This window comes from Cyrtonyx montezumae, unplaced genomic scaffold, assembly GCF_038088225.1.
Source record: "Cyrtonyx montezumae isolate F1298 unplaced genomic scaffold, pur_monq_1.0 scaffold_3, whole genome shotgun sequence".
Lineage (NCBI taxonomy): Eukaryota > Metazoa > Chordata > Aves > Galliformes > Odontophoridae > Cyrtonyx > Cyrtonyx montezumae.
Window position 1 is genome coordinate 114,505,434 of NW_027072034.1, and position 25,461 is coordinate 114,530,894.

The 25,461-nt window shown below is 37.7% G+C and overlaps 1 protein-coding gene across 2 annotated transcripts in view; it reads right to left on the reverse strand.

Moving 5' to 3' along the window:
• Positions 1 to 25,461, reverse strand: part of RFX4 (regulatory factor X4) — an 88,428-nt gene that overhangs the window by 21,018 nt on the left and 41,949 nt on the right. For both annotated transcript variants that reach the window (XM_065741317.1, XM_065741318.1), the window contains 10 exons: positions 22,691 to 22,904; positions 21,767 to 21,844; positions 19,816 to 19,979; positions 17,381 to 17,481; positions 15,543 to 15,601; positions 13,839 to 13,983; positions 10,415 to 10,509; positions 8,861 to 8,978; positions 1,995 to 2,114; positions 899 to 1,060 (listed from right to left, as the gene is read on the reverse strand). In XM_065741317.1, coding sequence (XP_065597389.1) covers positions 899 to 1,060; positions 1,995 to 2,114; positions 8,861 to 8,978; positions 10,415 to 10,509; positions 13,839 to 13,983; positions 15,543 to 15,601; positions 17,381 to 17,481; positions 19,816 to 19,979; positions 21,767 to 21,844; positions 22,691 to 22,904 — 1,256 coding nt within the window. The remainder of the gene's footprint in view (positions 1 to 898; positions 1,061 to 1,994; positions 2,115 to 8,860; positions 8,979 to 10,414; positions 10,510 to 13,838; positions 13,984 to 15,542; positions 15,602 to 17,380; positions 17,482 to 19,815; positions 19,980 to 21,766; positions 21,845 to 22,690; positions 22,905 to 25,461) is intronic.

Sequence of the window (25,461 nt, forward strand, 5' to 3'; positions counted from 1 at the left end):
CATGAATTAAGAAAACACAGCCTTTAGATCATGCAACAGACAGATTGTCTTGCCCACGTCCAAAAAGTATCAACTGAGCTTTATGTTAGAGTATACAGGATGGTTGCCTGTTAATACAGACCAATCAACAAGCCAGGTGTGAGCATCACTTTTGTGCTTACAGTTTTCTGGTAATCTATCCAGAAATTGAATATCTTTTAAGCACCGATTTTTTAGTCTGTGGGCCCACCACAATACAACAAGCTCATGAGCTCTGATTACAGAGAATGCAACTGAAAACAGTATGGAGCAGGCTTCAGACTTTCAAATCCTAGTTTCTAATGTTGAAAGTTACCAATAATGCATAAAAGCATTCCCAAGATAAACTTGTGCAGATATTTAACCATGTTCTTCCCATTTTACCTGCTGAGTATTAAGTGGGTATTAATTATTAATTAAGAAGTTGGAAGTCTCAGCAAGCCTAAAATAACTTACACATTTCCTTGGGGTGTATAACATTTTCCATAGAGATCAATTCCCATTGACATCGTTGAAGATGCTCAAAAGTATTCATAAAAAATTTTGTGGCATTGCCAGAATTACGATAAATTTAACCAACTTAAAAACCATTTGGAAATATAGCAACAGGCCTGTTCTCTTGAAGACCTCAGCAACAGAATAGACTCTGATCTGCTGAGGCCTGAGGTCTCCTGTTAGGGCTCTGTACCCCAAGCATCAGATCCACTTCCAATTAAATCGCACACAATATTTGGATATAAGAAAGTATAACCTTCTCAAGCCTTCCTGAGAAAGCTTCTCGTCTCTTGAAAGCAGACACACAGTGAACCTAAGTTCAATTTCAGGTGATTGAGTGCAAAAGCCATCTTCAAGCACAAAGAGCTGCCACAAACATGCCTACCTGTTGTAGCTGCTATGCCACCATACTCTGGGGATTGGTTGCTGACAGGCGAGGGGGCAGAGGGCACTTCCACTGAGGTGGCAGATTTTGCTGGGGAGAACGGCACTGGGGAGGGAGTTGGAGGAGCTGGTTCACTCAGGATAATTTCTTCTCGCATTTCTGCTGCAGAGTGATAAAAAAGTGCAGAAGAAATGGTTAAAAGTGAAGCCAAGGAAAATGAGAAATTAGAAAAATACTACGTGAGCAGTTAAGTTCTTTATATATTTCATGAAATTCATAGTGGGACTCACATAAAACTTTGAGAGAAGCCCTTCAGTAAGATTCAGTGTTACCATTGCCTGTTTATTTTTATAAGATCTCTTATAGGAAAGTGCTATTCTTCCTGATGTACATGTAAGAAATACGTGCACAGACAATTAAGGGCTTTTATTTATGTAACACATGGTGACAAAGGGATTTAATTTCCAAAATTAATGGAAGATGCAGGGAAGGAAGATCAGTGTAGATCAGGAGCATCCCTGGGCAGGGAGACTAATGGCAGTCTCTGTTTGCTTCTGTTCTGGCAAGTCAGTATAAAGTAGAGCAGGACTTAGAATTTGCTTCTGTACAGACAATCAGAACTTAAATGTATCAGAAATTACAGGTTTTTGTTTTGCTTTGTTTTGTTTTGTTTTTAATTTATGTGCTCAATTCTTCAGTCTCTCCATTTAAGTTGCTACAAATCCAGTGATATGAATGAATTTATTAAGTGTGAAACTAGGGTGAGGGAGAATCAAGACTGGGCCTACTGAAATGCAAAGGTGGCTTAGCCAGATCAAGTGAGCTAAAAGCTTCTCTACTTGAAAAACCGAGTTTGTGCTTAGGAGTAGTATTTCAATCATACAGAGTCAGACCGTGAAACAGGTCTCTTGCAGAATGCACTAACCCGGGAGGCTCATTTCACAAATGACTGATTTCAAATCATGATGGAACCAAAAAACTGCATTTCACTCATAGATAAGACTCACTGGGTTAAATGAGGATAAAGAAATAACCTTAGAAAACAGTGAATCCAGTGGAATAAAACAAGAAATGATAAATAAAAGAAGAAACTCACCTGTGCTTCCTTCTCCTTTCATAGCCCTCATTAGCTCATTAGCTCTCTCTTGACAATGGAGTGATTCTAGCAGGTACAATACGTAGTCATCAAACATCAAGTGAATAAGGTGAAAAGACCCTGGTAATAAAGTGAACAAACAGAAAAGCCATTGACTGTCTCAATACACTCATTAAACCAATGATTAGGGGATTCAACACAAAAGGCACCAAGTAGGACAGCCTCAACATAGCACGGCCACTGCAGTATGTCAGTTATTCGAGGTAAAAGATGTTCAAGTAAATCTATGGACAAGTGGACTGTTCACTCCTGCACTTACACAAGTTTATATGACCATCTAATGTGGGTGAAGAGGCTGCCTACCTGAGATCTGGGACTTGATATCGAGGTTTTTGTTTCTGCATTTAGAATGAACAATTTAGACAATGACACTGCAGGTGAAATTACCTGCAGCATTAGATACAAGTTTCTGTCAGAAGTATATTCCTGATTTGGCTACCTTAGTGATGTTCTGGTAAAAAAAAGTCTGAAGCACCTGTGCACTGAACAAAGAAATGAGAGAGTAATCAATAGAAAGGTAGGAACACTCTTCCAGATCTCCTGGTGGTATACACCTCCAGTGCGTTGCCTGAGCTGGATGAGGCACCCATTATCTGTCAGACACAGAAATATCACCAGCAATTCTGCATAACTTAAAGGAAAGACTTTTACCCAAGCTTTGCTCCCTCTTACTTCTCCTACCACATTATCTTTACCTAACATAGCTTGAATCGTATCAACAGTATAAAATTTGGCCTGTTTCATGTGCTGCTATCTCTTCTGTGATATTCTCTCTTTCTACTCTGCCATGACAGGAATGTGAAAAAAGGTACTAAGAAAAAAAAGTACTGACAAAACAAAATGTGGGGGATGGAGTCAAAGAACGACTTGAAAATTAATAGTAAGGAGAGATTATGTTGATAGCTCTCTGACACAAACCCTCAACTAAGAGCTGAGTTCAGATGGAGAACTTGCTAATGTTGTTAGGAGGAACTACTGGGGGATGCTGGGGACTAGAGTAATAGCGATAAAATTTATTAGCACACTGTAAGAAGTTCTATCCTTAGGGACAAATGTGCATGGGAATTTCTTCACAGTGCAGTGATGGTACCTTCCAACCCCTACAATTCTGTGGTTATGTGATTTATAGAAAACTTAATCTTTAGGTTCCTCAGTTACAAATGACAGAGCTTATGATAAATTAGTTGATAAATCTCTGATGCAGTTGGCAATTAATGTAGTTACAAGTCTCTGTGGAAACTGCAGTATTAATATTATTGCACAAAACACTGGTGAAAGCTCACTTGGAATACTGCACATAACTCCAGTCACCAATGTTCAAGAAAAGTCAATACAAGCTGAAACTGGTATGGAGATTACCAGGAGGATGTGGGAAATGGACAATAGATTTTAAATTACTAAAAATGCTTGTCTGGCTTCATTTACAGAAGGGAAAGGAATTGCTTTCCATAATGTATAAAGAAAGACATGTCAGGGCTGGTGAAGAAATGTTCACCCTAGAGCACACATAGCCACAAAAATAGATGTGTTAGAGGAGACCATAGATGCATTTCAACAGAAAATTAAAGAAGCAAAGCATGAGAGTTGGGACATTGTGTAGTTTCCTTCTGAAAGAAATCACATTCACCCGTAGTGGAAGACTGACAAGGATCAAGATGAGGTTTGGTCAGTTTATGCAATAGACTCCATGACGTGTGATATCTGTAATGGCTGCAGACAGGGCTTGACCACACGATGTGTTTCTGAAAGGCTCCTTGGTTTATTTAGACTTGTACGGAATATTTAAAACATGCTCCTGTAAGTGGCTAGGTAACTCTGACACAAGCAAATGCAGCCAGGTTAAATCGACAGCTGCTCCAGCAGCCTGTGATTTAAAACAGAGAAAGATCACAAGCTGAAAAACAGAGACTGGTTACTGCCCCTCAAAAAACAGCAACAAGAACAACAGCAACAACAACAAAACACCTGATTGTCCAGATGTGTTCTTTTTGAAATTCTATTAATACATATTGAGGAAAAAGACTTCCATGGAAAAAAGATGCAACAAGTTTCAAATTCAATTAAGTATCATAACTATTGATTTATTCTTTGGTAAATTAGCTTTATCTCAGGACACTAGATTTTAGCACGATGAAGCATAACTATCTGTAGTGCAGCTTCTGCACTGAAAGACACTGTTGAAAGCAGAAGTGGTTTGAAAGACCCAATATCCTTGTACAGTTCTAGCTGGCAATTCAGCTTTCAAAGCAACTCTAAGCGCATTCTTTTCCTTTGTGACCTGACGGTCTTTGTGTTTCTTTCTTTTACTCCACGCCTGCATGGCTTCTTCCATCACTGATAGAAGCAGAGCACACATGCAGGGAGAAGAACGTGAGCCTCTGTGTTCTTGGGCAAGGCAGCAGAGAAAAAGGGCATATGTGATTGCAACACCTTTGCTAGGAGGAGGAAATCTTTGGCTCTTCTTGAACCTGAAGCATTCAGTTTTTTATTTGTTTCCACATCCATGCAAGTCAAAATAGTAGCATGTTTCCTCGGGATAAATAGCAGATCCTCACCTAATTACTTCAGAAGTTCTGTTTTAGAGATCTTATGGGTTTAAAAGCCTTGTTGAATAAAACCTTATGCAATATAGCAGTACTATGAAGACAGCGGACCTGACTGATCACCTTGTTACTGATCCAGAGCTCCTCCAGTGGAAAATCAAGTTATCAAGAAGCTCCAAGTCTTACTGACGTCTGCGGAGCTCCTGCTGATGAACATTACCAAGGTAAGAAAATCAGGCCTCAATGCTGCTAAACTTCATGAGGTAACAAAAGGCTCAGGGTATTTGATGTTTCTCACCAAACTCCTTGCTCAGCTTACATATAAAGAAGAAATCAAAAGAAAGTTGCTTGTAGTTTCATAAGAACATTTGCAAGTGTGAACCCTAAGCACTCAAATTCTAGCAGGCAAATGACAAGAATGCAAGATTGGCTATTAAAGAAAAAAAGGCTTTGTTTTTGGGGGGTCTAATGCTCTGTTTTGAAGACTTGGGGTTGGCAATACTGAATGCAGCATTTAAAAACATCCCAGTGCCCTTGTCATTCTTTTGAATTTCTCTCTTCCTCCCCTATTATTTCTCCCACTGTGTATTTTTAAACTCTGTATAGTGTTTTTGAGCCCAAAATTTGCGTGAAAGACACTAGACAAACAAGTTGTTGATACTGAATGAATGCAATATTTTTACATTTTCAAATGATTCAAAAGTAATGTAAGCTATAGACTGAAACCAGTATCAGGGCATGTATTTCAGTGACACAGTGAATGGCTATTCAGCATGACACACAGTTATTCTGTGCTTGCAAGCTACTGTTTTTCACATTAAACTGCTTAGCTCTTTCAAGTATATCTTTAAGCAGTGAAAAGGATCCAGCTGTGGCTTGTAAACCTTACACTGCTTTAGGAAGAGGTAAGAAGTCATTCAAGAGACTGTAATTATAATAATAAATAGAATTTGGGTCTAATTTTTAGGTGGAGTTAACTGAAATTATGGCAATGAGTACTCAGCTAACATACAGTAAATATAACAGCTATTAACAGGTACAGCAATTATGTGTAAATAGTAAAAAAAACAAAACAGTGAGATTTCCAGATCTGGAAAAAATCATGGCACACGGAGCTTCTATTACTAATTAGTTACTTTAATACGCTGGATGCATTACCCAAACATCACCACCAACTGTGCCTTTGATATGCATAGACAGGAAGGAGGAAGGGAGGCCAGGAGGGAAAAAATGGGAGGAGAGAGAGGAGCTTTTTTCTGCTAAGGATTGTTTCAACCTGCCCATGTCACCATGAGTAAAAGCTTTGCAGAGCCAAGTCTCTCTGCTGGCCAGTCCAGTGACAGATATTGCAACTTCCTCTAATCAAATTTCCATATAATCAAAGATAGAAATACAGTGTCCTGCATATATAAAGACCTCAGCACTGAACACACGATTTTACAACCTCCCTCTTTTATTTTTCTTAATAACACCATAAGCATCTGAGTCTGTTTATTGCCTCAAGTGGAAAAAATCAGTAAAAATCAGTCCACTGAAACTTGTGTAGTAAAACAGTAAATGTAGTAAATTTACAATAACATAAAAATGCAAAACTTTTTATCTAAGTTAAGAGCAAAGGTATACAGATATAAATGTTTAACAGAGTGCGCCAATGTCTTTGTTTCCCTCCACAGAACTCACCTAAATGCTTAAATTACTGTGGAATGCTAGAAGGAATCGTCTTACATGAAGCACAGAATAGTTACTGACTTTTAGCTTTGATCTGTTTACATGCAGATTATTTTTTTGCTTGGAACTTGCTTGACTCTGATTAATGAACAGTTTGTCAAATGGTGTTGCAGTGAAAGAGGCTCAGAGCTCCTCCTCCCTCCACTGGAGCTGAACCCGAGCAGGCCCACCTCCACTGTTTAGATAAGGACTAAAACTGGGACTGATCCAATGCTTACCATCTCACTCCCAGAAGAGAACTCCATCTAACAGGCTGCAGACCACTGTGGTTCAACAGATTTTCATGTGGTTTGTACAAAGTAAAAAAATTTCATCAGAAAAGATGAGGAAACCCTTCCAGTGGGCAATTCCTCCAGTCCTTTGGCCAGAAGTCTAACTGCTGAGGCAGGTAACTGGCCTAAGCAGTAAAATATGGCAGATCTAAAAGAGTTCTCTTTGATTCTAATATTTTAAAAATAAAGATTTTTGGATTAATTATTTTTTTTTCTTTTTAATCTTATTTTGGCTACCAAATTAAAAGCTGCTATTGGTCCAGTTCTAACTATAAAACCATAGATTCACAGCATCATTAAAGTTGGAAGAGGCCACTAAAATCATCAAGTCCAGTCCTCAACCTATCACCACCATGCCCTCTAACCATGTCCCTCAGTGATACATAACAACAAATGCCCATGAATGACACATCGGTTATGACCAGTTTTTCCTTATGTGCAAATATTTGATATGTAAATATTTGATATTTTAAATGTAAAATATCAAATTCACGTTCAAAGATGCACATTTGTATAAAAAGAATCATGAGTTTGTACACAGTTACACGCACTGAATCATAAAGACAAAAATAAACAAATGGAAAAACGGAGCAGTTAAAATTCTGATAAGTGAGAAATTCAAGACTCAAATTTATGAGAGCGAACAAGTAAGTTAGTCTGATAGATCTAATATGTTATAGTGTAGCAGGTCCCAAACTCAAACAAGTGAATAATTCTCAGTCATCACATCTTGAAACAGAGCAAGTTCATGAATATTTCTGTTACTAATCACAGCTGACGATCACTTCCATACTGTGGTCTAATAACTATTTTCAGAGTCCCTGTTTAATTAAAGATGTTTTGGTGACTGATGCCTTCAAACAAAGAACGCTTCATTAGGTTACCAATATATCTTCAATAGAAATAAAAATAATGCTGTAATGTGCATTTTCACAGCAATATTGTATCCTTTAGGACACTTTAATGCCAGCATTTTGTGACTTCAGCAGTGCAACTTTGCTACTGTACTAATAAAAAGTGTTTTCTTCATTTGTTGGCTGCCTGGTGTATTTCACAGGTTTGAGTTTATGTCCGCAGGGAGAAGTGTGGCAACACAAAGTGCTGGAGCACAAAATTCAGCATTTCTCCATACAAAGGGATTTTTGAAAATTGTAGGAATGTGTGCTGTGTTAAGCAGTATCAGCTGCTTTTCTGCCCACAACAAAAGAAAAGTTGCAATAAATCAAGGAACAATGAGTCCTAGAGGAGGTTCAAGATAGATATGACCAGGATATTGGTGCTGAAAACATAATCTAGCAGTTGGAAACTCTGATCATCCCGGGGATGCTCAGTAACCTGATGTCTAACAGTGACTCACTAATAGCTGCTTGAAATGTCCTCTGCAAGGGAAAAGCTGATGAAAGCAGTTTCATATTAAATTATAAATATGGACTCTACTGTGAGTTCCTATTTCTGATGGTATCTGAAGGTCATCTAATAGCATAAAGGACATTAAAATGCAGGTGGCAGAAAACTTTGCAGTTGTTCAATATACTGCCTTTTAAAGTTCACTCATTATTAACCTTCTATTAATATATCCTAGTAAGTATGCACATACAAAAATATCCTTAATTCAAACTCTGGTTCCAAATAACTGCAGATGTTCATACTCATAACACAACAGTCCATTTTCAATTCCTGATCTTAAACTAATTTTATAAATGATGCTGTTTGTAGCCCAAGATTCAAGGCAAAGCTCCTTTTGAAACCGTGTGGAAAAACAGCATGCATTTTCACTACAAAGCAACAGTCAATCATCTTTCTATCCTGATTGTATTCCGGTAGAATGGAAGGCAATCTGTACAGGGCACAGAAATATGTCCACTCTGCAAAGTGTAGATTAAAAAGCTATGTCCTTTAAAAGCAAAGCTGGCAAAATGGCTCACTGGCAAGCTTTTTGTCTGCTTCGGCATGAAATCACTTGTCTTAGCATAACATGGCCACAGCAGTTTGGGTAGCCTGGCTAACTCTGCACAGCAGTGCATTAGGGAATGCTTCAGTGACTAACTCTTCTAGCTGACCTGTGACTGATAACTCCAGCTACAACAAACAGAAGTAATAATGTTTTCAGCTGCTCTGGCTAGATCTTAAAGGAAAGTATACATATGAGTCAGCAGCCTTGACTCATTTTATGTAGAAGAGCCCTGGACACGTGAAAACTACAAACCAGGGTTTAGTCTTTTTTGATCTGTGTCATACAAGTATCACAACAAAATGAAAGTACCAAAGCTGGGTGCACTGTGCAAAGTCATGTCCCGAATCACTCGAGTACCAAAACAGGACCACATCAGGAGGAACTGCTGAGCTACTTTCTTCAAAGAGCCTGGTCTCTTGGCAGCTACCTGCAAGAAAACAGATACATCTAGCATGGAGAGATTTTCATTTCCATCACACATGAATAATGTACATATCTAACGTCCTTTTTTAAAACTGAAGAACTGCTTACCATTAATCTCACATTATAACAAACACTAAAAATTCAGAAAAACATATACAGAAAGCCAGTGTTGGAAAGGGGAAAGCAAAAGCACCATTCAACTCTAAGACCAATTTTCCTTTATAAATGAGAAAAGAACTGCCCAAAAAAGCCCCAGTCTTCATTTTAACTTAATTACCTACATGATCATTCCTAGACAAGGAAACAATTTATAATCAAGAGTGCTTGATCTATGCTGAAAATGTATAGTAGTATTTCAATTAGACTTTTTGTTCCTTCATGTACTGATTGTTGTGATATGCATAGGCATTTTACTAGCAAAAATAATTCCCAGAAAGAATACATTAGACATCAGCTCCACCAATCTTATTTGACAGTCAGACGCTGGTTAACAAATTAGGATCATTCTATTATCTAATTACACTCCTTGAAATACTTCATGATAACTATGGTCTGCATTTAGAATTGCATTTTAGTAATTCTAGAAAAGTACTCCAAAACAATCCAAATATTTCAAGTAATCTGGGAAAGTACCTGTAGTTTTTTGAATCCATTTTTTTTTTCAGCAGAGAGAAGGGCAGCATATTTAAACATGTATTTTTACTTACTATCTCTAAAAATGAAATCTGGAATGAAGAGTTGACATTGTAAAAGGACACCCAAATACAAAGCATAGTTGATGTCAGAAGTTAATTTGTTCGTACTATAGTTACATATACTACATAACACAATGATGATGCATGATCACTTTTGAAAATACTCTTTAAAGCTTTTTTAGTATATTTTTGCATTTAGTCAAAATAAAGTGCAAGTTCTGGTTATCCTAAATTGACTGATATAACAATATAAATAACAATATAGATTTATATAACAATAACAATATTAATTTATATAACAATATAAATTTGTCCTTGAGCGAATGGTAACACAGACATTTCTCTTTACATTGGAGTGCATATAAATGAATTAGCTGGCATCAATATCTCTTTCATTAAAACCTCAAAGGGATAAGCTACAGATTATCATTTTCATTTGCACTACTTAGTTAGAACAACTCTGAGATCATCTCTCTTTAGAAATATTGATTTGACTGTAAATCTTAGCCCTGTTCCATTCTTGAATATCTTTTGAGTTGGATAGACAAGAGCAGAATGAACCAGAATTCTGAATGTGAGCAGTTCTCATATGGTGCATGAAAAGTGGTGACATTTTATCCACTGCTCCTTTACTTCTGCTTACTGCACTGCTTCACTTTCTCTTTTTCTGTTTTTGCTAATAATCTATGTCCTGAACAGAGCTCATAAAGCTCACTGCTGACTCAGGTCCTTACTCATTACCAACCTTTACAACACATCTGTCCACCATGGAATCCAGCCACTCAATGTATGACTCAATGGGGGACTGCTCCTCCAGAAGATGATCAAACTCCTGATATACTGGTAGACAAAGCAAAAAAAAAAAAAAAAAAAACAGCCCACTTCAGTACTTGAATTCCATTTAGAGCAAAAGAGAAACAAAATAGCTGATAACATGACCAACTTGCTATGTTTTTATAATAATGGATTGCTCAGGCATAACAAATATAATTTCCTTGGTGCTGACCCAGTAATTTTTCCCGGTCTCCATCTTGCTTTTGCTGAAAATGATACAGTCATTGGAAGTAGCATTTAAGTGTGAGCAAATCAGGACCTATTGTTTAAAGTTCTTCTTTTGATTTAAACTTCAGCTGTCTGTGGTGCCCGGAAGTGAAACATTTATGGTGTTTGCTACGAAGAGTGTGAAGCTAGGCCTTGACCCTGGTGATGAAAAAAGGTCATGCATGAAATTGATTTAGAAACATATAAAGAATCCTTTAAGCATCAAGTGGATGAGCATTGTTGATAATGCTCTCATCTGTATAATGCTTTAGTTGCAAAAACATTATTTTACTGCTGCAAATCATCTATTTGCAGTGCCAGATACACACAAAGAAATCCCATAAACTTCTTCAAAACAAGTTGCTACCAATGTACAAGTGCTATGAAGAAGAGTTTCAAAAAGCAATGCAACTATTTTTTAACTTCTCCCAAGTTAGCGCAAATTTTAGTACAGAAAGTAAAAAAAAAAGTAATTAATTCAACTGCAGCTCTTAAAACTGCAAGCCTCCAGTTTATTTATGAGAATTAATGACTGAAAGGCAAAGAGTCATGAGCTCTGACACCCCAGCTAAAATAAAAGGTCCAGTAAATCAAGAAGAAAGATACTTTCTACCTGCTGTGTCACAGGATGATCTCAATGTGCTATGTATTTCCATTTATGCTTAATTGCAAATAACAAGGGGGGAAGAATTTCCCACCATAGGAAGCAGATAGTGGGGGAGGTGGAGGAGACAAAGTTTAGAGGTGATAAGTGGAGAAGTGAGCCAGAGAGACTGTCTCAGACTAAAGCAAAGAAGGAGCTCCCTAGTCTAAATGGAGCAATAGCATCCTATGATGAAAGCATGTGCACCACATCTGATTAAAACTTTGTTTAACTTACACTTGCAAAGGCTGGATGGTCAGAAACATTAGTCATGGAAGAAGGGAAATAATGATGTTTGGGACACCTTTATCTTGTTTTGTTGTTTTATTGAATGGGCAGCCTCTCTTTATTCAGGATAAGATCTCAGAGAAATCCAAATGTTGTCTTCTTATCTGAGTATCTGGCTGGACAGAAACTGCCAACAGATGCAGTAATTCACATGCTGTGCAAAGAGGGGAGCAACAGTAGAAAAACAAATCAGTTGCCTGCTTTGGCAATGCAGGAGCACTGCAAATGTGGAGCAATGCAACTGTGTACCATGACCTATTTGAGAAAAGTAACTGTTTAACCTTTAGTGACTGTTAAATCAGGATCTGACAACAAGGGGAATAAAGAAGAAACCAGGTCAAAGATGGTGACTGTATCTGAGCAAGAAGTAGCTTCTCATCTACCCAATGATTTTACTCTCTAACTTTACTTACAGGCTTATGAATGTTTTTGTTATTGCTATCATTTTTCCCCTAAGATGTAGTAGATGAAAATGGTACTTTCTTGGTTATTAATGCCAAGAACATGCAGGTAGGCCTTACTGCATGTGGTGAGTCACATAAACTGTAACCTTCAAGAAGCTCTTTGGCCAAGTACAATATACATCAAAGATGAGGAAAAGGTTCTAAGATTTAGAACAAGCTCTATACATATCTGATATCTTTGTGGAATCCCACCTCGTGCTGAACATACATATTAAATTACCATTTTTTGGAACTTCTGTTTTTCCCTAATGAAATACATGGTCCCACAGTATGGAAAAATGTCTGTTCAAATCCATCTGCATTCAGGAAAATTTCATTTGATTTGATGACAATTAAGTTTGTGTTTAAATATTCAGCACACATATAAAAAATATTTCCTGAACAGTGAGAATTTTCTGAATGAAAGCCAGAACTGTTGCCTCTACTAGGGATTATAACTTTGACAGTTCAGTACTTTTTTGTCAGTGGGTGAATTCTGGGTAGATATTGAGTACATAACAGATGATAGAAAAATGTAACAAGCTTCTGTACTCCAGTCTCACTATGTGCTACTTCCCCTGTTGCCGTTTCAAGTGTCAGACTCTTAAGAATGGAAAAGTACCTTGTAAGGAGGTGAATCAAGGATTAGGAAGGACAGGTAAGAGTACAAAGTACATTTCACTGGAAAGCTAGCAGAGGATGCAAGACTCATTCCTAACAAGGAGAGAAGATTTTTAGTGTTACCATAGAGGGACAAGATGAGTGCAAGAGAAGGGCCAATTTCAACTTGGTAGGGTCCAGTGTACACATTAATATATCCTTCCTCTTTCATGCCACACACTGAAAGAATCACCCCACTATCAAACGTAGCCAATGCAGGGCTCCCACAAGTAGTATCCAGGTGGATCCAGGCTGTCCTGGATAAGACATGACTGATCCTCAGGAGTGAGATCAACAACAGGTGGGTTCGAAAGGAACTGAGGTTATGAATGACACTAATAACAGAGTTAGTCACTTGCAGTGCCTTGGATGAACAAACTCAGTGTGCTCAGTGTTAGACTTAATCTTACAGTCATGTTTGTTGGACAAGGCAAATCAAATTTTATAAATGCAAAATAAGATGTTTGACTCTGAAAGCAATTTGCCAAAATCTCCAAAGTCACTTTTCAGTTCATGCCTTTCACTACACTATGAAGAATCTAAATAAGCCAATTAACTTGCTTAGCACAGTACATTTATTTATTAATAAAAGTTCACAGTGAAAGCTTCACCCCATCAAATTCCTTTGTTTAAGAAAATACCATGTAAAATTGAGCTATTTACAAATAAAAATTACAAGGCACTCAAATACACAGCCATTTAGTGTCAAAAACATTCAAAAGACAATTCCCCCACAATTTACAGCAGGGTAGACTGTCTGCATCAGATCCAATGGCTAATGCATAGATTTACTTTGCCCATGTCCACGGCAAAAAAAAAAAAAAAAAACAACCAGCAAAACTATCCCTCAGTTTTGGAGCATGTTCTGTGCCATTGCCTGTTCTAGATACTAGAAAGAAACTCTATAATGAGGGGGTGCCCAGATATAAGACCTTGAAAAAGATTTGCCTGACATTTTGAGAAAAGTCTCCTTATTTATGTTAAGCAAACCAATGGCTGCAAAAACATTACTTTCATTGAGGTTTTTTTGTTTGTTTGTTTTTTGCAAAAAGAAACCAAGTTCACCTGGCTTTATTTGAGGGTTCATCTCTTACATTGTATGATGAGTTTTCTGTGTTCCTCCCGCGAGTCCTCCATAGTATAGAGGGTTTGTTTGGTAATGCTATTCAGATCCACGTTCCTCCAGTCCTCTAGCATTTGAAAAGTGATGTCTGCACTGTGGATCACCGTCCTTGATGCCTGCAATCCAATCGAATCTATTCATTAGTTCACAGTTTATTGGGTTAAAAAAAAACCTTTATCCCCTTTTCTGCTTCCTTAGCTAGGCTCACTAAATCGACTCTCCTCATTCAGCCCCACCCACCAAACTGGTATCTCATGGAAGTTTCAGGGCCCTCTTATCACAGTGAGCTTTGAATTCAGTTCAATTAACAGCAAATATTTTGCTCTCACTAGCCACAAACCCGAATAAGCAACCCTAAATCTGGACTCCTCAAATTAAAACAGCTCCATCTGTTTTTCGGTTAGCTTCAGGTCAAAATCAAAAAGCAACAGCAAAAATGAAGCCAAAACCAAAGGAACTCTACAAGGGTTTGCAAACCACTCTCTCTCAAACTATGAAGACTCCCATTTTTCCTTTAGCCACAAGAAAAAGCTGAAGAACATTTGCCACTCTATCAGATCTGCCTCTTTGCTGGTTGACACAGGTTCTGCTGGTGATAACCGTGAGAACAATCCGAGAGAAAAGGAAGTAACAAAATTTCTAAGTTAGTCACCAGATCTCTGTAAGTTAAGAAGAGATGATAGCCCGCACCAAGGTTATCAGATTCCCCAAGGAAACAATGCATTTGAATAACCCTTCGGTGTCAGTAGACTGTTGGATCCCAAGCCTGACACAGAAGGCTGTAGTCTCTGTATATTGGTTTCCTCTGAACATCTATGAACCTCCAAAGTTCAGTGATGTTTCAGTATGGGGAAGGGTAGCACTGGCATTTCTGTCTCCACCACTGAAATAATGGAGGGAAGAAATCTACAAAGGTGTCCTTCCGGAAGCATCTGTCCCCCCCAGGTTTCTTTCTTTGGGCTTCCTGACTCTCAGGGTTTACCTGGGGTGTTAGATACACCTTTCAAATGTAGAGCTTTAAAAGTGATAAGAAAAGCGAACTATCTGCTTCAATTGGTATGTGAAACCTCAATGAATTCAGTGCATCCTATCCTATTCTGTAGTACTAGAGTTTGCCCTCATTAATTTTTGATAGCTAATTGTCACATAAACTAGCTGTAAAAGCAAACATTTCAGAGTGATATTCTTACATTCTCTTGCTATGGTTGCTTTTTTTTTTTTTCATTTTATTTTCATAAAAAAATCCAAGTGGTTCAACCTTTTTGTTTTTTACTAATCAGCAACTTGATTTATAATATGCAATTAAACTTGGAAGTTTTTGTCAAACTTATATAAATTTTTCTGCCCTTGTAACAGGCCTGATTCAAGCCACACTGAAAACAATGCATCATCTCTCACTTACTTTGTGGTAATGAACTAACACTTCAAATCAAATCCTAAATTTGTTTCAGAAAATTTTTCTGCTTAATTTAATGATCAGAGGCTGCCAGCTCTCTAACAAAGTATTTTTGTTGATTAGTTCTTGATTTTGTAAAGATGGTAACAGTAAATGTTGAAAACAGCTGCCAACATGATCTCTTCCTCTTTGAGCAAAGTCCAGATTGTCAATTTAATGAATTGTTTTACAGGTCAGTAAAAATGGCATTCAGCAAACTCAGGTAACTGAAATATTTACTTGGCAGAGATGATTTAGTGATGTCTGTCGCCGGAGTATTTGTGAGAATCTTCTGGACACTGAAGGAAAGAGGAGATACGTATTTACATACTGTGCTAAATAAATAAAATGCTTTATTTCCGAATTAAAATCAGCACTGAAAAAATATATCCAGTTTCTTACATTCAATTGTGGTAACATACTATTTGCACGAATAGCTCAGCTTTAACTTAGTTTAAGCCTTGCCCTAAAACCTTAAATCTGGATACTCAATCACTTTTACAGAGCCATATTATAAGTGATGATTTATAGATGCTGTGAATAATGAGAGGAAAGAGAAACATAGAGGACAATGGAAGAGTTTCGCTTGTTTAGCATAGCAAATTTTCTCTTGGCACACAAAAGAGCTGAAAACCATAAAGACAGAACTATTTAACAGGAAGAAAAATGTTGGTGCAAGAACAAGTAGGCAAAACATAACAACAGCAACTTTTTATCAGGAAATTAGAAAAGTTTCCCAGACTTAATGCATGCAGATTTTGGTGGAGCCTTCAGACTGGACTAATGTAAGAGCTAAAATCTGAAACAGTTTCAGGTAAAATTTGATCAAAGTTTCTAAAAGTGATTACATAACACAGTAAGATGCTATGGCATAAGAGGACCTAGGAGGTACTTGCCATCTCTCTTACTTTATGTCTTTCCAAGAGGATTTTGACCTTGCATTAAGATACTTCCTGTATAAGGAAATTGGAATTTCATAATGTTTATCGACCATATTCTGTCTGAATTATGTGATTTAAGAACTGCAAGTACAACCAAGACTTGCAGTTACTCCATTCAGTAATTCCTTTGGCTGTAAACACGATCACGACTTTTGATTTAGAGGAAAAAATTGCAGAAGTGACAAAGGTACATGCACGTGCTAGGATGCACTCAAGTTTTTTCTTATGAAAAAGACCTGCAGAGCTATCCAAACAGGCCTTAGATGCAGTCACAGAGTAGGAGTTCCCTCTGTGCTGTACATAGAGGCAGTTAAAGAACACTGATCAAAAATGAGTAGAAAGTGTATCATCTGTCTCTTTCCCTGCAGAATTGGAAAATTGTTGCACATCCTTGATATTTTTGAACAGAAGGAGATGCGATAAAGCATCTTCTCAGCTTTGACTTTATGTAACTTTTAAAGTGAATTAGTAAACAACTTACAAAAACATAAAATGAGTTATTCTAATTTACATCCTGGAGTGTTCTCTGTAAAATATACTTCTAATTTTCTGTGCTGATCAAAATAGTTAATCCTTCTCCTAAATTAGTTTTTTTTTTTTCCCCTTTAACTTTGTGGTGTGGAATTTAGTGCTCATGAAAGGCAAAGAATTGAGAGCCGTGAAATAAAGCAGGCTTTATCAATAGGTGATGTGCACTGCAGGCATCTACAAAGCATGTCTGAATAGAGCTAGTGCCCTTTCCTGTGGTGACAGGGTAATTTGATCTCCTTCATTTTTAACTCTGGCACTTTTTTGAGCAAGGGCCTCAAGCTGTATTCAAATTGTGCTACCCTGAAGGTTTGTTTAATAATTTTCTTTGCCTAATATCATCCCTAATGTTTGCTTACTATCAACAAAATTAATTTCTTATCAGAACTCACAAGAAAGGAAAAGTAATTTTTCTCACTTTGAGCAGTGCCTCATTTCACTAAATGAAATTGGTTCTCACGAGCAAGTGGAGATTGGAAGTGAATGCAAGATTAACAATGCTGTCGGTATTTAATTCTTAAAAGAACTCAAGGTTCATTTCCAATTAATTTCTAAACAATAAACGTTACGTATTTCCCAGATTAATAGGAGACATTTGGCAATACTTACATTCAAATTTGATATTTCGTAGGTTTTCTGGCAAGTCGTGGAGAGCTACTTTCAGCCACTCATCCAGTTGCTTTGCAAACTTCCTGATCACCTGTGTCAAACTGAGAAATCACTACATCAGAACATATACTCTGGGTGTTATTCTATAAAATCTGTGGACATGTGAAGACTAAGGGTCAATTATATATACCTCAATGTTACGCAGAATTGCTGCACGTGTTTTGGTCTGTAGACATAAAAGAAAACTTCTGAAAACCTTTACAGAAAAAATGTAGCACCACAGAGAATGAAAGTCTCTGTGATGCACTGTGTTTATAATTATAAATGATTTTTTTTAGCTTAACTTAAAATCATAAAGTATAAAAAAATAAAATCACAATTCTTTAAAGAAGACAATAGATCAAGGCTGGGATTTCAGGTCAGCTGTGCCTGAATTTATACAAAAGGACACAGACACATGTAAGTGAAGCAATAACCAACTGTGCTGCAGACTGAAGCCAACGAGTGGGTGGCTGTGATGGGCAGGAATTTCTAGACTATATGTGGGGGTGAAACAAAACCTGCCTGCTTAGCTCTGGGCAAGACAAGAACTTTCTTAGATGAATGAGATTTCCCTCTTCTTCCTTACAACTCTTTCCTGGATGGCCCCATCATTTCCTTCTATATTTGGAAGGCCCTTCTTGTAAATTGCTCGGTAAAAAATGACTATTTCTAGGAAAAGTTCAGGGTATGATGTAAGGGAGACCTGCACTTCGTTCTGCCAGACTGAGCTGTGCTCCCTCTAGCACTCAAGATACATACACACTCTAACATTCAAGATACATAGACAGGGGAAAGATGCAAGGAACTTCACTTCATACTGCCACGCAGCTGTTGTGTTTGTACTCAACATACACTGCACAGAGGACAGAGGTAGTAAAATAACTGTTGCCATAGACCTGATCTGCTTTGCAGACACACCTAGGATAGCAAATGGATTACAACTATTGCATCCACTAAAAAGTGTTTTTTCTGTATGCCAACATTCATTCCCAGGAAGTTCCTCAGAGGATTCTGGCTGAGTCAGCAAGATTTCCTTCAGGAGCTTCCATTGCAATGAGACCCTTCTTCACCCCCTCCAGTGCAGGCTATGGCTTAATAGCCACAATCTGGCCCTTTATATGCATTACAAAAGTCTATATTCACACTCAAGTCTCTCCTTATTTGCTATCAAAGAACTAAGCAGCTTGAGAAAAGGACTGCTGTTCTGTTTAATCCTTCCAGTGAAATAGATTTTTTTTTTTGGGGGGGGGGGGGGGGCGTGGGGGTTGAGGGGCAAAGCCTGTAAAAATGTACATATCTTATCACAGAAATCCCATGCTTATAACAGGTTTCTCATGGAAAAAATACTTTGTACTTAAGCAGTCATACAGTGCAAACAGCACTCATCAATTTAGGAGTGTAGAATGACATCTCAAAAACATTTGCTGTAATTAGAGCTGCATTAAAATCCTGAAGGCCAAGCGTACAATACCAGTAATAAACTCTAAAAAGAATAAACTTAACAAATCGCTCAACCTCGGGAAAGCATCAGTCAAATAATACTAAAGATGAATAAATATTTAGAAAAAGAATGTTTCCTGATGTGAATAGGAAAATCAAAGGGAGAAACAGGTTGACTACACTCAGTGCTGTGAAATGTTGATCTCTGTTCTGCTTTCTCTATGTAATTAAGATTTCTTGGACTCAGATGTTCTCCAGGAGGAGAAAAGATGAGATCTACCTTGTGGATTGGCAAAGAAAACTGAGCTCTGAAACAAAGGAATCAAATACTTATTAATGTTAATAAAGCGATACTAAAAGAAGTGTGCATCTGTTTGGCACAGCACAGTATTTAAATTAATCCAGATTGTCTGAGACTTCTCAAGTGCGATCTTCATATTTTCTGCTCTTGGCAAGCAGAATAACAATTGAGTTCCAAGAGTGTAAACAGAGACAAATGCTTAGGTTGCAGTGCCTGAATATGCATGGGAGTATTTACAAACAGAGCAGCCAGGCCAGCTTTTGCCACTGTTATTCAGAGTACAGTTATGTTGCTATGTCAGATTAGCAGAAAAGTGTCTGAAACTGTCAGAAGATGGTGGAACGTGTCATTCTGCAGCCTGCAGATTTCTGATAAAAGCTGGGACGTGACTATCATCTTATAATAAACCAAAAAAGAAGGTCTTATCCTTTATCACACAAAAAACATCATTCTTTTCACAACACCAGTGTTGTGAAAATCAAAACGTTTCTTCACAAACATGTCAGCTGTTCAGCTCCTTTGAGTTGGCATGTGACTTAAACTCAGGTGAGAACAGCAGCTTTCTGAGAACTGGTGCCATTTGCAAAGAGAAGATAGATAATGAAGGCAGCTGAGCTACATAGAAGTGGCTGGTGCCATCAGTTATACTGACCTGTCGGGTAATGCTTGCAGTACTGTTGGCATCAAAACTCCAGAAATTGCTTTGTACAGAATTGAATCACAAACTCCAACTATATTCACTACAGTTGAAGAACCCAGTACAGGCAGCATGTGAGGAGGCATCCCTTGCCAAAAGTGCAGAAGAAAACTTTGAACCTGAAAGAGAAGGAGCAGGGACATTTAAGAGAAAATAACAAAAGGCCACAAATATTTTTTTTCCTTAAATGATCCTGTTTAGATAGAGTTTATTTCAGTCTCACAGTTGGACTGTTGATATACAACACAGACAAGGCATATTCCTAACTAAAAAGGCTTGTACTTAACCTGGTGCAGAATGGGATAATGAACCAAAGGGCAAGGAGGCATTCTGTACTGGAAATAGGGTACCTTTGTGTTCCTTCAGCTGAGAGGCCCATGGGTACCATAGTATTTTCACATTCCATCACAAGTGTAACTCCTTGGCTTCCACATATCAAACCTTTTTCTCTCTGCTCCTGTATACCAAGTAATGAAACTAGGGCTTGGTGGGGGAAGGACAGGAAGATAGCACATGGTGATGGGGCCAATATACCATTTTCTGTATTAATTTTTAAAATAAACACTTTGGAGATCTTAAAAGCTTTCATAGTGACTAAAGAGAAGCAGCTGTGCTTTCTTCTTTATCTCCTCTTTTATGAAGGAAAGTGGAGAGAGAACAGAGAAGGGCAAAAAAGAAAATGGGAAGGAAATTTCAGGCACAGCAAAAAATGTATCTGAAAATTGTCATTTAGGAAATGAAGGCCTTACTAAGTGAATGACATGGCCAATTAAGCAGGGGTCAGAACATCGGCATTTCTAAGTGATAACCTTTATACACACAATTTGCATTGAAATAAGTAACTGCAATGAGGTGTAGTAAATAACATTTGTCATTTATATCCTGTTCAGCCCCTTCTGCACCACTGATCCTGACAGATTCCCTAGAAAAATATAACATCCTTCTCTGATGTTGTTATTCTTTATTATATTATTATGTTGTTGTTATTCTAAGACTGATCCAGCAAAACTTCCTGATTATGTGTTCTCACCAGATCAGTGGGCTTGGACTGAAGGAGCAGAGGGGTTTGGTTTCCTCTGATCTGTATGTCAGGTTTAAATACTTTATGGGGTTCCCACTTAAGCATGGCTAGAAGATCTGAGAGAGACATTAGAAAATGTGAAAAGAAGTAAAATAATACTGGAAAAAATAATTTTCTTGCAAGGAAGAACCTAGAACAGTGCAATGACTTAAACAAGTCTCAGCTTTAAATTAGAAGAGTGTGAGAACTAGAGTGAGATGGAAAAAAGGAAGGAACTATCTGCTTTAGTTCAGAATGCAGAGTCAAAAGACCCTTTTCCCTTTGACTTTTTTCAAGCTGTACATTATATTTGAATAAGGCCCTCAGCATTTTCTACAGTCAGACCTGCTTTCCTAGAAGCAAACATTTCTCTGTGTGTGGTATAAAACTCTTTGCAATCCAGTAACGTCTGATGATCCTTAACAGACTATTAGAGAACACTGTTTTGGCTGCAGAACTGCCCTGGGTTTGTGCTGAACACTCAGAATATCTTCAGAGCTCAGTTCAAACTCAAAGCTTAGGAAAGTGGTGATGGATACACTTCTTAAGATATAAGAGCTGGATTGCCCAACATCCTGTAAGCAGATATTGCCACCTTAATCCTTATGGAGAGACAAAAACATGCCCACTGATTTCATTCCTCTAAGTCACATAGTGGTATAAGTGAGATTTAATGCTATCAGTGACATATTATGTACTCAAGCATAGCTCATAGCTCATCTTCATTATCCAAGAAGAGGATTAGCCACCACAGAACCATATGCTTGCAATATCAATTTCAAAATAAGCTCTCAGATCCATTCATACCATGTATCATTAAACTACAACTGCAGTTTCTAACTATACCTCATCAAAGTTTGCTCTTATTACAGTGTCGAGTATCCTCTGACAGTGAGTTCTGTACATCATAATAAAGGTAGAAACCTGAAAAAGAATGAGAGGAAGATGCACAAAAGATCATTCCACTTTAAGAAATTTGCTTTTAAATCTATCAGAATATAGAGCATAAAAAATGTTTGTTCCTTATCTTACCTGTGCACAATTGCAAAAATAATGAAATCAGAGTCTAGTTAGATTAGCTTTAATGTGAGTTTTCTTCTTAAAGGTAAATTCTCCCTTTGAATTCATAGATTTTTCTATGTCAATGGGATTCTTCAAATGTAAGAACAGCAAAACACCTCAGTGAAATCAAAGACAAGAATGTGGCCCTAATTAGGACATAAAGAACTATAAAACCCTAGCCTTTTGTCCACTTTACATTGATACTACACATGTGAATAGCATCAGAAAACTAGCAAGCTCAGCCAAGAACAGTCAGAGCATTTTTGTCGTAGGTACAGACAGGATTCTTTTAATTTCCAGCCTAGAAGGATAAGAAATGCATTAAATTCCTCCCCCCACAAGAAAACATTGGGTTTGTTTTGCAGTTTGCCAGCAAATGCGTTCATATATTTCTAAAACAGAAAACTGGGGTCTTGTTATAGATGATTTAACCAGTTACACTCAAGCCTTTCCTGCTGTATGTAATACTACTTTGAAAGAGGAGTGTGTGTAGGCTTTAGATATGCTGTACATCTGACAGCATCAGCTGCTTATGCTAAGGGAAGGTACTTCCTACTATTATAAGAGGCAATGAAGTTCTCCATAAATAAAGACACAGCATTACTGAACTTAACCTAATTGAAAGTCTTTATATTTTAGATGAAGTTTTCATCCAAAGCAGGGAAAAGAAATAGAGGACAGGCTGAGAAAATATTTCTGAAGTGTTACCTTCTCCTCTGGCAGACTGGCTGGCAGATTTAGATCTTTGACATTTGGAAACTCTGGCAGTAATGTTCCCAGTTTGGATCGTGGTGAATATGCCACTGTCTGTTTGGTTACTTCTTTTTTTCCTGTTTCATTGACCCAGGCTGCTCCTTTTTTAGAATACATCACATCATAATACTGGGAGTTTTCTTTCACTGCAATTCCATAATAATGGTACCTGATACACAGAGAGGTACATTTCATAAAGTAGATTGTTTGAAAATTATTAAAAAAAGATATGGAGTAAGAGACACTGACAATGCTAATAATTTCTATAGGAGAACAGACTTTGTGATAGTTTCTGTATTATTAGCAAGCATTGATTCAGTAGTGGAATACTGTGGTAATACACTGGGTTTTCAAATTTCTTTATTAACTCTTCAGAGTTAATAAAGCTGGCTGTTGTAGGACAGAAAAATAACGAAGTCTTATGTTTGATTTTTATTATTATTATTATTATTTAAAAGCACGTCCTAATGCTACTTGCTGGCAGAGCTGTGCTGTGCAGCTGCTCCTTTAGTTTAGCAATAAGCAGAGGTACAGCCCTTCTGGACTGGCCCTTCTGTTCTTATTTCTTCCCAGACTGTCGAGGGTCTCTGTTGCTTTAATCCCTGAATAGCACAAGTCTTCATCACAAATAAATTGATCAGAAATGTTTCAAAACCTGAAAACACTGCAATGATAAAGGCAAGGGGGAAAAAAGCACACGTGCTTGAAAGCAATGAACAGCAGAAAATGTACAGTTCAAGATGATGTGCCTCATAACTTAGCATCATAATTGGTCTTGGATCAGCACAGGATACTACACAACGCTGTATCTCTGCTTGTGCAGAGCAGAGGGAGTTACATGGTGTGGCTTCACTACAAGAACGGACTGGCAGCCTTATGGCACATGGTTGTGCCATGGCTTAGCGTTATTATAGGTGTTAATGGGAGCACTCATTACCCAGGCTAACCCTTGCATCAAAGCAGCAGAGACTATCTCATTCACTCCATGATTTTGCTAACATTTACTTCACTTTCTCAGCTGTAAGCCTCATCACCACTTCAGCTAAATTTTTAATGGTTACAAAAAGCAACATAAAATTGTATGATCTTGTACCTTTGACTCTATTTTCTTAAAGGGAATTCTCAGTGATCTTCCAGTTCTCTCCTTACAGCCTATCAGACAGAGATGAGACTTTCACTTCTGGATCCAGCTGTGGTGGTAGGAGAAGTGACCATTTCCAGGCATTTGTCATCCTCCCCAGACAGTTACTGTTTTCAGAGCGCTACCAGCAGATCAGTTCACTTGAATGGACCCAATCTTTTTTAGGAACATCATCTAGCTTTACTAACATTATCAGTTCAAATAGTGAAAGAGCAGTGTCTAATTGATGGTAGCTGAAGCTAAGGTGATTATTTCTAGAGCAGATTCACTCACAGTCATTCACCCACAAATCGGCGCGTGCTATAATCTCCAACAGAAAGCACTGGCAAATAGCTGGAAGCCCTAATCTCGTCTACCAGCACAGATGGGCTGAGAGGAGGCCTGGGGAGCTCCAGGAACCTTCTTACATTTGCTGCCCTTACTATTCTGACTGAGGAGGTTCCATATCATCCTTTAATAAATGAAATTTATTAATGACAGCTTATTAAAGACAGCTGATGGCAAGTTTTTGCTTGGATACCATAGCTGTGCATGTCACGTGTTTCACTGGCTTTACTTGAATGGGATCCTTACTGTTTTGTGCCTGTTAAAAGGACAAACCAGAGCAAAGGACAGTAAGAAGGCTGATACACCAGCTGTATAAGTTTGTTTTTGTTGAGGTTTTTTTAGCTTAAACATTAACAACTCCAGGTTGCAGTTCAAGTTCCTAGTTTGGTAGCAGCTGTCATGCACGCACTGTGTATAACAGCCATAAAGCCTACTTACTTATATCCTGTGATCCTGGTATGTCTGGGGGTGGGAAAAGGGAAATGAAATGCTACTGGGTACTACTTCCACAAATTACTGAGAGGAAGGGAAAAATAAAATAAATAAATAAACAAAACAAAATAAATTAAATTGACAGCAGGCTGGATTGCAAAAGTTCAGGACAGACTAAGAGGTTTGTATAACTTAAGCAGGTCAGTCTCTTACATTACGTTTCCTCTTAAATCAATTCTAGGGGAAAAGAAGAGAAGGAGTAAAAGCCTCCAAACTGTAGTACAGTGTCACTGGGCATTATTTAATGTCTGGTATATTTCACTTGGCAGTATACTACATTAACGAGATTGCCAGGTAGCTTCAAAATCATGCAGACAGCAACAGCCAAACTGTCACAGAAATTCTACTGAAGGAGGAAGCTATCTCGAAATGTTACCATCCCAAATGGCAAAAAATCACTGGTGCAGTTTACAAATATTCTTTTTCTTAGCACGTTTTTCTTATCCATTTCTAACAAAAACAAAACAAAAATGACAACAACTAACCACTCGCAATCAAACTGAAACCAGTAAACAAGTCTTGAAAGTTTGATTTGCAGGGAAACAACAGAAAGACTGCACAATCATTTTTGCAGTAAAGAGAATAATTTTTCCTTTCATGAATCCAGAATCTACAGTACAACACTGTTAAAGAAAGAACTCCCTTCATACCCTATAGTTCCTATTAGCTTAAATAACTGCTTGTGTATATGAATGAAGAGCTTCAAGCTGCAGTGCAGAAAGAAATGAGCTTTTCCATTTAGGCACCTTCTCATGGCTCACCTGTT